Raw genomic sequence first — 12,847 nt, 5'->3', positions numbered from 1 at the left:
CACAAGGGCGGCCGAGCGTGCACCCCACCCCCACCCCGCGTGACGTGAGACCGACGGGGCCGGGCGGGGACCGAGCTCTGCGTCTGGACTGCCTCCGGGATGGGGGAGGGGAGCCGCAACTTCCTAGCTTGTGAGTCACAACAGAGGAGGGGCAGGGAGGTGCTGCGGGAACCCAGGGGACCCTCCGCGCACTGCAGCACCCTCCGAGTCGTCAATCTCCCCGTGACCTTAGCGCGGCGGTGGCCGCATCGCTACCCCCCGCCCCTGCTCCCGCACCCGCACAGTGCAGTAAGGCAAAAAAGAGTCGAGACAAGCCTGACCCAGTAGGCGGGCACCTCCCCCTTTTCGACGGCGCTGATTGGTCCTCCCCTTCCCAGCGCTGATTGGCCGTACGGAGGCAGCGGCGGGTGCCCATTGGTTGTGCGAACGGGATAATGAGCCGTGCGCAGAGTGATAGGGAAGGGCGGGGTGAGAGGGAGTAAGTGCGTGTGTGGGGCCGTGTGCAAACCGCGTGTGGCGCAGGCAGCGGGGCTCTAGTATCAAGCGGGGGAGATCGAAAGAGAACCGGGCCCATCGTCGCCCGGACGCGCTACCTATCGCAGGAGGGTCGGGAGCCTGCAGGTAACCGCCAAGGCGGCTCGCGGAGCAAGCGGGGGCGCGGCCTGGCCCCGGCCTGCGGGGGATGGTGGCCGTGGCGCACTCCGGCCTAGCGCGCGGGAAACCACCCGAGCCTTGGCCGCGCTTGCCTGCAGCCCTGGAGGGGGAGGTGGCCGGCAGTTTGGAGAGGGGCGCGAGTGAGGGGGCCCTTCGGGTGGGCTGGGCGCGCTGGCCGGGCTGAGTCACTGGGCGGCGGTGAGAGGAAGCCATCGCTGCTCGGGAGCCCGGCGGCGGAGAGGGACGGAGCAGCCTCCGCCCGGTCCGAGGCGGGGGGGAACCGCTCGGGCGCCTCTTCCCGGTGCGTGGGGATGGAGGAGGCTGGTGGCTGGGCCGCAGCTTTTCCTGCGGGGCGGGCGGCATGAACACGCTCGTCCGGCCGGGCTTAGGGCGAAGGGTCAGCCGCCTGCGTCGGGCCTATTGCTCCTGGGCGCAGTAGCGGGTCTGGGCTGTGCGATCCGGGTGGGGAGGCAGTTTGGGGCTGAACTCGTGCTCTGTGTTCAAGCTGCCGTCTGCTCTGCCGCTCTTCTCTCATTTGTTGCGACCTCGTGCGGGTCGGGAAGGCGGTAATGGCCAGGACGGCGGGTCGTGGTGTGACTGCACCATGTGGCCTCTCCATGTGCTCGGTTCAGGAGTGTTGGGGTGGTCAATCTGTTTACATCTGACTAGAGATCTAGGAGGTGTCCCACTCTCTGTGAACCCTGCAACTTAATAGAGTAACTTCGCGATAAAGGTTGCACTTATGATTTGCAATCGCTTTATTTGAATGCCTGTTAAACTTAGTTTTAAGTCATCCCAGTCTAATATCTTTGCTTGGGAGAGTTCTAGTTAATTTTTTTTAGTTCAAGTTATATAAAACAAGTCTATCCCAAATTATTTTTTAGGGTGTGTTAATGTAAGAGGGCGTGAAACTTTTAATGTAAGTAGTAACTCTTTCAACATAGACTCTTGAACAGTGGTTGTGGTTTGTTTTTTAGTGAGGAGGTGGGGGCTAGAGTGAAATTTACACCTTCTTACAATTCTTGGTGCATCCGAAGAAGTGAGGTTTTTACTCACGAAAGCTTATGCTCTAATAAATCTGTTAGTCTTTAAGGTGCCACCAGACTCCTTGTTGTTTTTGTAGATACAGACTAACACAGCTACCCCCTGATACTTGACACCTTCTTACACTGGTGATCTTCACCTCCTGGCTGAATTCACTTTAGATGCACTTGGATCAGGAAGGCTGGATTTCCCATGTAGATGAGGCTTCATCCAAGCAAGTGATTTGCAATCTCTTTCTGCAGAGTACCTTTTCTCATTGACTCCTTTTGTCTCAATCTCCCTACTTTCCCATCTTTCATGTGGTGGGCTATGAGAAGGCCTTATTTACTGGTGGTCTGTGGATCACAATTTGAGAACTCCATTGTTAAGGCTATGCTAGCAATAGCCAATAACTCACTGGCTCAAAGATCCTCTTTCAGTATCATACTTACAGGTCACATGATATACAGACCCATTAATTGGGGACCCATTAGGGTTCCAGTGACAGTCATTGTATCAGCCTGACTGGTATTAAAGAATTTAATTCTTATGGTGGAAGTAAATAGTCCTTTTTAGAAGGCACCTTTCCTCGAATAAGTGGCGTATAGGCCATTTTCTAGAACAGGAGTAGTCTGGTTTTTTTTTTTTCTTCTTTCCCCTTCCCCTCCTTCTCCCAAGGTCCGAATTTCTTACTCAAGGTCTAGACTCCAGAGAAGAAGAAAATAAGCCCCTATAATGATAGTAATAAAAATGTCAGGGTCTGTTCAAAAGCATCTGGTGGTACAGACTGTGGGCTGAATCTGGATATTGACTACCCTGCTAGTTAATACTGGCATTTTTTGCCAGTGATCATATTGTCCCTACCCTCCCTTCTGGAAGCTCATGGGAGGTAACTGCAGAGATGGTTGGCTAGTATCTTGCCACCTTTGTCCCTTGATTAGGTTGTGGCACATAAATGCTAGGCCATGAAGGTTGATGTAACAATATGTGAAGTATTGTTACTGATTCTCCAGTTTCACTGCTTTTGTTAGTGTTGACTTGTGTCTGGACCCTGCTTGAGTAGATTATTGTTTGGTTATCCTTTTTTCCCCCCATGGGTTTGAAGAGCTATAAAGCTCAATTTTTTTTAATGCATTAGAAGGTTCATTTCTAATACTGAAGGTGGCTTTGGGAACAGTAATTTTGCCTGCTGGTTTGCCCTTGGAATTCCACCGCATTTTAAATCTATACTGTGTACTGCTTATGTTTGGGAAGAATAGACTTGGACTTTGTGATCCGTATTCTGGTCTACAACTTTCATTGTAACTGGGTGTTGCTGTCTACTGGAGCAACCAGCAGACAGCAGAGTACCTGGTTAGAAGCTGAACTTCTTCTAGTATAAGATGCTGGTAATACTAATAAGTTGAGGGAAATATTTAGTTTGCTGAAGATAATTGCCCCCATTGTTGACAAAAGGTGGTTTGTACTTGCCAAAAAAGTTCACTATGGGCACTTCTGGTTTCCAAGGTAGTGCTAACATCTCTCTGCGGACCTCCCAGCAGGTCTCGGTTATTATATGACCTGATCAGATATCTTGACACTACTATAGTACAGAATGTATGCCCAAATAAATCTGTTAGTCTTTAAGGTGCCACCAGACTCCTTGTTGTTTTTAGTACAGAATGAAGTTAACAATCTACTTAGTGAAGTTAGCCCCAGGGATCATTAATGCTTGTATTGCAGTACAATAGGAGGGAAAGAAGGATGGGGCATTGTGTTGGCTCTTGAATATAGCTAGCTTGTCCTTGTATTAAGGCTGGCTGACATTAGTCAGCATTTTAGGTGTAATGTATTTAGGAAATGTTTGAGTAGTTGTTATAAAGCAACGGGGGGGGGGGGGGGGGAGGGGGAGGGGTGAAAGTCCCTATGAATTGAAGGAGGGGAGCAAGGGGTAAGTTGTGTGTTTTGTCCCTGGCTCTCTTCTCCTCCCCCCCTACTCCCCCCCCCCCCCCCCATGGAGTCTGTATTTTCCCCTCCCCTAGACAGACCTGTGTCTTAACTCCTTGAAACTGCTGCTCTGCTCACAAGTAATTCAGCAAGGTAGCTTGTCTTCACTTATTATCTTTGCTCTTGGGGTGTGTGTGGCTTATGTATCTGCTGTTGTAAATATCCAGTGAAGGCAATGGTGCAGGTCAAATTCCATAATTGAGGATTAGATTTATAACTCAGAATGAACTGAAGATACTAAAACATTAGTTGCTTTTTCAGTTATGTTCTAGAAAATAATTTCTAGCTCCATTTTATTCAAATAAAAACTTACAATAGATTGAAAGACATATTTACTCATTGTCTTCTCCCCCTCCCCCTGTGCTTAAGCTTTCCATTATGAGCTATCTGCATTCCTTTTTTGAGCTAACTCTGCTTATGACAGAAATATTAATTTATCTCTTACAAAGAATAGTAAAAGCTTGTTAGATCATGTTCTCTGTGTGAAAGGTGAGAGCAGGTGCATTCAGTTTTATGACCATAACAGTGGCTTACAAAACTTGACTTCTAACAAACAATGATACACTGGACTAACAGTTCATAAGGATTTAAGCAGACTGACTGTAAAACCTTCTAATGCATTAAAAAAAATTGAGCTTTATAGCTCTTCAAACCCATGGGGGGAAAAAAGGTAATTTAAATCTTGTTACTTATGCTTGCTTTCTAGTGGGTTATCAGTAGCTTCTTTCTGTAACTTAACAATTTGACTTCCAGATATTCTAAAGGAAAATCTTTTTGGCCATAGTGCTACAAGGAAGACAACATACTCTTACTATTCTGCACTTTAAAACTTAAGTTTGGAAAGTCTGTTTACAGAAGAGTCTAGAACTATGATAAACCAGTAGCTAACACAACACTGAAGGTCAAATTAGCAATAACTAACTCCTTGTTGCCCATCATTAGTTCTTTCTATAAACTGTCTAACCTTTGATATGAACAACAAAGTTCTAGAGTTGGTTGTCTGATCTACTATATTGTGGTGTGCAAGCTTAAATATACCAACATTCAAAGATGGGGAAATGAAGATATTCAGATCTTTACAGTTGATAAATCTGTTGTAAAAATCACACTGACACTTGGACATTAAATAAAAAAAGCCTTAACTCTGATGCCTTGTAATAGTCCTTCCACTCTGGCTGTGGACTTCAAGTGTTCTGCAAGGTCCTCGCCTTCCTCCCACTCACTGTCTTGTGCTGCAGAAACTTAAATTCTGCATACCCATATTTCCCTAGCTGACATTGTCCTTGAAGCTTTGGGTTCCATTGGGTATATGGTTCATAACATCTTATTTGTGTTGTGAAACCTTTGAGCTTTGTATGTTCAAGTCCTTGACTGTCCTGGCTTCATCTCCCCACTTATTCCCCCACACCAATTGTGCTTGTTCATATACTCATGGTGTGAAAATCCAGCTCCTCTGAATAGGATGTTAAAAATCAAACTTAAGTAATTGACTATTTAATTCATCCAAAATTCTAGTGCACACTGAAAGTAACTTTTTAAGTTGAGTATAATGAAAATAACTTTTACAGTAAAGGTGTGACTGTAACCTTAAGGTAACTTGCAGAGGTATTGCTTTGAGTTAGTGTATTGTATATCTTTTTTTTTTTGGTCTGCTGCACTGTGAAGCATGAAGGCCTAAATACCTTTTCAGTTTCCTTTATCTTCTTTTTCCTTCTGTGCTTTGGCAAAGGGGCTCGTGTTGAGACTTATGTCAGATGTGTATAACAAACTGCCTTCTCTGAAGGAGAAAAGGATGTCTATTATATTTGAAACATCCTAATGTCAGTTTTGTTGGGGTAAATGTCAAAGGTTTAGAGAGCAACTAAAAATCCTTTTTCCCCCACCTTGGGCTCAGCTTGCAGTTTCTTGAAGCTCTGACTTCTCTGGTAATTGAGTCCCTTAAGATTCAGGTCTGCCCTGGAATATTAAGGTTGGTGGATTTTTATTTATTTCTATTTTAATTTTTTTGATCAGGCCATGATACATCCTACAGAAAACACTGTTTTTTTTTTTTTTTTTTTTTTTTATTGCAGGCCACTTTTAACAAACTCTTTGGGTGGGTCCAAACAAAAGTAATGCTAATGACGAACATGTAAATTGGTCAGTTTTCCCTGATTCTGAAAGTCTGATGCCTCTCTACAAAGAATTGATTGCTACAGATGAAGAAATGCTTGTGCTGTCCAACCTGCAAACAGCCATGAAGGGAAACATGGTTATATATTGTAGCTTAAAATGAATAAAATCATTAACTCTACTGAATTACATTTGTTCAGATATGGTGCATACTTTTTTGAGGGACAGCAATAAGCCATATTTGGACTACTGACCCTAGGTGGCTTGTTTGCGTGCTAAATTTTTTTTAGAACTCAGTCCTCGTTTCTAGCAGTGCAGTTCTCTGAATTCTGTAGCAGCTTCTCCTAAAAGGTGGACAAATTATTTTTATTATAACATTTTTATAATACACTTGTCATCTTCATCAAGTCTCCAGTTACAGGTTATAGATTATTTTTAAGTGTGTAAGCATCACAATGGAAGCCCTGAAACAGACTCAAACTTACATGTGGACATTAGAATTTTGGTGCAGAGAAATACAGTAGTTTAATTAAAGTGATTTGTCAAGGTAGGTTAACATAAGCTGTAGATGCTGCAATCAGAGGTACCTTTGAACATACAGAACTGCATGCTCTAAATCAGCAGTGCTCAGACTTTTGCATGTGTGCCTCCCCTCCCTCCCCCCACCAGAAAGATACAGGGAAAAAAGAGGTACTCAAAACTTAGCTGCTGTGTAGTTGTTCCTATAGTTTTAATCCAGCTGCCACATAAAAGCAGGTGGATTTAAAAAAAATTCATATCAAGTAGTTGATCAGTATTGATGCCATTCTAATACTTAACACAAGTGGCTCATAAGGATTTTGTCAGCTTTCCTTTTTAATTGTTACAGAAATTTACAATACTGTAAGCCTAAGGGCTGGTCCACACTAACCACCCAGTTTGAACTAAGCTACTTTGACTTCAGCTATGTTATTCACGTAGCTGAAGTTGCGTATGTTAGTTCGAACTACAAGTTACTTACCACGAGGCCACACGCGGCAGGCAGGCTCCCCCCTTGACTCCACGTACTCCTCTTGCGGAGCGGGAGTACCAGTGTCAATGGCGAGCACTTCGGGATCGATTTATCACGTCTTGTCTAGACACAATAAATCAATCCCAGAAGATGGATTGCTTACTGCCGAACCCAGAGGTAAGTATAGACGTACCCTGAGACCCTTCTCGATCCTTTCCCCTCCCTTTCTTGCTTGTTTTGTTACACCAATTTTTGCATGTTAACTTTTGTTGTAAGCCCTTTTGCATTAGGGACTTGATTATATGTCTGCATAGTGATGAGTAAAACTGGGGGGGCTCTGGATGTTTCAGTACAAAATACTTCTGGTCAGCAGGTTGTGTAGTAGTTTTTTAGTGTCTGTCTTGCATACAGTACTGTACAAGTTTAGATTAATATTCCCATGCAGCATGATGCAGCTCAACAAAATGTCAAGAAAGAAACCTTGGTAACAGTGTTAGCAAGCACACAAATCCAGCTGTTTGCTACAATCATGCTAAGTAGTACACCTCTGCCCCGATACAACATGGTGGTGGGGAGTCAAAAATCCCTACCACGTTATAGGTGAAACGTCGTTCTATTGGGGTAGGGGCAGCAGGGCTGCAGCAGTGATTTAAAGGGCCCGGGGCTCCCTGCAGCAGCCAGAGCCCTGGACCCTTTAAAGCACCACTGGAGCCCCACTGCTACTGTGCTATATGCACACCTGTGTTATATCGGGTCATGTTACAGTGGGGTAGAGGTGTACATCAATGACTTTTGTTAATAGCAAAGTTTCCTTTGTATCCATGTCTCTGTCCTTGGTCAGATCAGCAGTACAACTTCAGTTATGCAAAAATTAAGTTAATGCAAAGGTCATCTAAGTAGAAATGACAATTTTTAGTTAGAAAATTACAAATCTTTAGCTAGTTCTACAGCAAGTTTAATCTTCATGACCAAGTTTTAATTTTCATTTTTTTGTACTTTATTTCCTGTTAAGAGCAGTCTAGCATTATGGCTGAGCATTTGAAGAATTTAATACCTGAATAGTCTAATAATGAGTCTTCAGAAATAGTACATAATTTCAAAGCTAAAAATTTGAAACTGCATAGCTAATGTTATAAAATAGACTTGTGTAATGGCCAACATAAACAGGTGCATAACAACTGAGGTTTTTTTCTGTGGGGTTTCTGTCCTGCTAATCAAGCAGACTTCATAAAAGCTGGAGTTACTTGTGCTCTGTATATTTAGTTTATCATAGTTTGAGCCTTTGTGTGGGATTAACTTTGTTATAAATTGCTGTCTGAAGCTTTATACTAGAAAATTTCCCTCAGTCACTGAAAGTAGCACCTGGACAATACTGAACTGCAAAGTACACCTCTACCAGATATAATGCTGTCCGTGGGAGCCAAAATATCTTACTAAGTTATAGGTGAAACCGCATTATATTGAACTTGCTTTGATCCTCTGGAGTGCACAGCCCTGCCCCCCTGGAGCACTGCTTTACCACGTTATATCCGAATTCATGTTATATCAGGCCGCATTATATCAGGGTAGAGGGTAGCTGAAAATATGCTGTTGGTTTACACATGAATAACTTTTGCAGTAAAGTGATAAGCTACGTTTCATAAGCCCTAGATATTAATGTGCCACAGTTAAAGACACTCAAACAGGGTTCAACACTAACTTTTGGCCTAAGCAAGCTTCTAGAAATTTAAGACTGTTTCCAGGAATTTTTAATTTCTGAATTAAAGATAATTCCCGTACTGTGTTTACAAGTACATCATGCTAGCACTGTGTAGTGCATGAGATTTGAAAGTGAAACCATTTTGTTTTCTAAACTAAAATACAGAAAACTTTCGAAATCTTAAGATCTACATTTCTGTCAGAACTTAATTGATGATCTCCCTTTAAACACCTATTGTGTTCTGGAAGATTCTCTAATAGCTACTTTATGTAAACCTGGGTGGTTTGGTTTTAATTGGCTCATATTTGTACTTTAATTTTCTACAAGGTTGATTCTCATTCTTTGGTAGCTATTAAAACATTGATTTGTAATTAAACATTACCTATTGGCAAACAAGCACCGTATTTAGTGTAATAAGGATACACTATACCTATACACACTTCTGATTCTTTTCTATCTTTTACAATGATAGAAAATGGCAATTTGTGGGGTGTGGTTTTTTTACACTTGAGTAACTTTTTTTTTTTTTTTACTTGTATCAAGCTCTGTTTGGATGGAAGTTTAATTAAATGCAAAAGAGCATTTTATTTTTTTAATTAGTTTCTTTATTAAAGGTCCTGATGTCATCAAAACATGTTTTGCATTTAAAATAGACTTATAGGAAATATTCACTGTAGTTAGTGAGTAGAACTGTTTCTGGCCACCATGTGCTGCTTAAAGCTTTTTTTGACAGCAAGCATGTACATACATAAATATTTATTTAAATATATTAAGTTTAGACATTCACTGAAGCGGTCAGCTTCAAATTTAATTTTCAGTAGGCTTACTTTTTAAAAAAGCCCATAAGTTAAATATCTGCTGTAAATTTTAAAATTTTCTTTTTACATAGGAAATAAACTGCAGTGATGAGCAGCAACGAGTGCTTCAAGTGTGGACGTACTGGTCATTGGGCTCGGGAATGCCCTACTGGAATTGGCCGTGGCCGTGGGATGCGAAGCCGTGGCAGAGGTGGATTTACCTCCGCAAGAGGTTTCTAACTTATACGTATCTGAACGAACAGTAAAATCTCACTAATTGCAAATGTGATACTAATGATATTTTTACAAGTATTGCTTTGTTGACTGAGCAAACACAGATCAAGTATAGTACACTAAATCTATTCTGGTAACCTTATTTTGTCAGGTGTAGTTCCAGTTTTAATTTGGTAATCTTTCATACTTGCAGAGTACATTTGCTAAGTCTTAATGAGGGTTTACTGCAACCCTCTGCTACTAAATCTTTGAGAACAGTGAGGTTGCTGTGGGAAGGATTGTAGATTGCAGATTCTCTTTTTGCTAATGTCCTAACCCTGGTGTTTATACTGTCAAGTTGTTTGTATATTTTGATCCCTAAATAACAATGCTTTTCATGTTCCCTATATAAAATAGGCTTCCAGTTCATGTCTTCATCTCTCCCAGACATCTGTTACCGCTGTGGTGAGTCTGGCCATCTTGCCAAGGACTGTGATCTTCAGGAGGATGGTAAATATTACTAAATTTTCTATATTTTATTTACTCATAATGTGGTGGAAGGGCAAAAAACTGAACACGTTTGTCAGATCATTAAATATGAACTGATCATTTATTTCTGTTAAATGTGTGTTGTAACTTTATCAAGGTTTTATAGTCTTGTTTGGCTTGTTTTCTTATTGTGGAAGCCTGCTATAACTGCGGCAGAGGTGGCCATATTGCTAAGGACTGCAAGGAGCCGAAGAGAGAGCGAGAGCAGTGCTGCTACAACTGTGGCAAACCTGGCCATCTGGCTCGTGACTGTGACCATGCAGATGAGCAGAAGTGCTATTCTTGTGGGGAATTTGGACACATTCAAAAAGACTGCACCAAAGTTAAGTGCTATAGGTAAGGCACTAAAGGTATAACAATTATCCTACAGCTATTTAAGGTATATTTTACCCTTAATCTAACTTGCAGTTTATACAAGTTAGCTTGTTTAATCTGTTTTGGGTATATGCCTATTTTCTTGTGATCTTTTTAAAGAAACTAACTTTGACTCACTGCCTGTAATGTTTAGACTGATGTCTGATGCAACTTCTTCCTGTTGCTTTTGACTTAAACAGGGTTCAGCATGTATAGTAGTGGTCAATTTCTAATATCTTGACTGACCTCACTGAATGTGCTGCACATTTCTCTGGTATAGAATTGAGCTTGCCTAATATCTAAGGGTGTATTTCCAAATGTATTAGAACAGTTATACAGCAAAAGCCTCAAATGCATTAGTGGTACATCAGATTGTACTGTGATGGCAGTTTTGAGTAGTTCCCGTTGATCCTATTGAAGAGGCTAACAAATCCACTTTTAATTTATCAAGAATAAAATATTAATATTTCTTTCCTTCAGGTGTGGTGAAACTGGGCATGTAGCCATCAACTGCAGCAAGACAAGTGAAGTCAACTGCTATCGCTGTGGCGAGTCAGGGCACCTTGCACGGGAATGCACAATTGAAGCTACAGCTTAATTATTTCCTTTATCGCCCCTCCTTTTTCTGATTGATGGTTGTATTATTTTTCTCTGAATCCTCTTCACTGGCCAAAGGTTGGCAGATAGAGGCTACTCCCAGGCCAGTGAGCTTTACTTGCCGTGTAAAAGGAGGAAAGGGGTGGAAAAATCGACTTTCTGCATTTAACTACAAAAATGTTTATGTTTAGTTTGGTAGAGGTGTTATGTATAATGCTTTCTTAAAGAACCCCCTTTCCATGCCACTGGTGAATAGGGATTGAGTGGGAAGAGTTGAGTCAGACCAGCAAACGCTCTCCAGGTTCCATGGGAGTGATCCTTTGCAAGAGGAAGAATAAATCCTGGAAGTGTCCAGACTTCCACAAGTAACTAACATTAATTTTATTACAATGATGGCCTTGGATTGTCTGACCTCAGTAGCTGTTAATAACATCAAGTAATGTCTTTATCAGGCCCTACCTAGAGCATATAGCTGAGTGGGAGTAAACAAAACAAACAGATGTACGTGCCTGTTAGTGGCCATGAGAGCGAGAGAGAGAGGGAAATCAGGAATAATTAAAACAAAGTAACAATAATTCAGTCAATGAATGTTAATATCAGCAATATAGAAGGTAATGGGAAGCTTTTGAATAAGTATTTCAAACTAAATCTAAAACCCAGAACATCAGTTATAACATACACAATTTGGAGCTATTCAGGAGTTGCAAAGAAATGCATTTTCACAGAAATCAAGATGTTATTTTTGTATACTATATCACTTAGACCAACTGAGTTTCATTTGCTTGTAATCAGTTTTTAAAGTAAATGGTAAAAGCAATTGAAGTCCTAGAATATAGAAATGTAATTTTAAACTATCAATAAAGCTGGAGGAGGAAGGGGAGTTTGGCTAAAGTTCCTTTTGTTTAGCTTTTGTTCATGTACATAGTGCAAAACACCATATTAAAGAGGGGAATGTGGAGGTGTTGAAAAGCTTACGGTTTGGACTTTTCTTTTGTATGAAATCTTATCTGGTGTAAAGTTCAGTCCCATAACATTCAGAATTTCATAAAATCACAAAATATGGCACTACTTACAGGCCTTAATTTCTCTGCATACACTGCCTCTGGCAAACAATTGGTTCCTACTTGCATTATGCTCTCCAACCTTTGCACTGGTTACCCATTAAAATGTAAGTTCACATGTGTCTCTTACAAGCATTGTGATTGGGCAGAGTAAAAGGGCCATGAAGAGACTAGCTTTATGAATCATGCTGCAATACTAACTCCTGTGTGAAGTAGCCTGACTCTTCAAAGGCAAGCATGTCCTTACTAGATTTTTTTTTAAGAAGAATTAGTATTTTGGCCTATCCAAGTGCCCCCAGAATATATGGCAGTGCATTAAGATGTAGTTTTAAACTCTCATCTAAATGCCAACCTATTTGACAAAGGTAGGAGAACTGTTAGGCCTCGTCTACACTAAGGTTTTTTGTCAACAAAAGTGGTGTTGACACTTGAAACACAATACAAATCAGAAGGTCATGTTCACGCTTACTTCCTCGGTCAGCAGAGCACAGCCACAGTTGGGGCACTAGCATAGACAGTGTGAGCAATGTACTGTGGGTATCTATCCCACAGTCCAGCTTGACACCTTCTGCCCTTAGGTGTTGTGGAAAGGCAGAGCAAATCACAGTGCATCTTGGGACTGGGCTCAATGCATTGCTTTCTGTCCCAGCACACTATTGGCTTCCAGCTTTCTTTCATGATGCTTTCCAATGGCTCCCTTGTGCTGTGCACCTCAGCATCTTTGAGAAGAGATGGATCCTGCACTGCTGTCCTATGCTGCTTCACTACCATCTGTGAGGTCTTCATCACAGTTCAGTTAATCATGAAGTTT

At 41.7% G+C, this 12,847-nt stretch overlaps 1 protein-coding gene across 4 annotated transcripts; it reads left to right on the top strand.

Annotated features, from left to right (window-relative positions):
* The first annotated feature begins 475 nt into the window (after positions 1 to 475).
* On the top strand, positions 476 to 11,949 carry CNBP (CCHC-type zinc finger nucleic acid binding protein). Of its 4 annotated transcripts, none has more exons than XM_054033435.1 (5): positions 476 to 621; positions 9,355 to 9,473; positions 9,893 to 9,985; positions 10,162 to 10,360; positions 10,859 to 11,949. In XM_054033435.1, exons 2-5 carry the CDS (start codon positions 9,371 to 9,373, stop codon positions 10,974 to 10,976), a joined length of 513 nt encoding a protein of 170 aa, XP_053889410.1. In that variant the 5' UTR covers positions 476 to 621; positions 9,355 to 9,370; the 3' UTR covers positions 10,977 to 11,949. The 4 variants fall into 4 exon arrangements, with proteins under 4 accessions (XP_053889410.1, XP_053889409.1, XP_053889407.1 ...); XM_054033434.1 differs by having other exon boundaries at positions 10,159 to 10,360; XM_054033432.1 differs by having other exon boundaries at positions 9,355 to 9,494.
* The last annotated feature ends 898 nt before the right edge of the window (positions 11,950 to 12,847 follow it).

Source organism: Malaclemys terrapin, chromosome 7 (genome assembly GCF_027887155.1).
Source record: "Malaclemys terrapin pileata isolate rMalTer1 chromosome 7, rMalTer1.hap1, whole genome shotgun sequence".
NCBI lineage: Eukaryota > Metazoa > Chordata > Testudines > Emydidae > Malaclemys > Malaclemys terrapin.
The sequence above is the reverse complement of the archived record's forward strand: the minus strand, read 5'-3'. Positions and strand labels throughout refer to the sequence as shown.

Bases quoted from the DNA above. Each gene is read 5' to 3' on its own strand.
- CNBP (XM_054033431.1), top strand. From the start codon at position 9,371: ATGAGCAGCAACGAGTGCTTCAAGTGTGGACGTACTGGTCATTGGGCT. The intron at 9,495-9,892 runs GTTTCTAACTTA...TATATAAAATAG, and splicing joins TGGATTTACCTCCGCAAGAG to GCTTCCAGTTCATGTCTTCA. The intron at 9,986-10,158 runs GTAAATATTACT...TTCTTATTGTGG, and splicing joins CTGTGATCTTCAGGAGGATG to AAGCCTGCTATAACTGCGGC.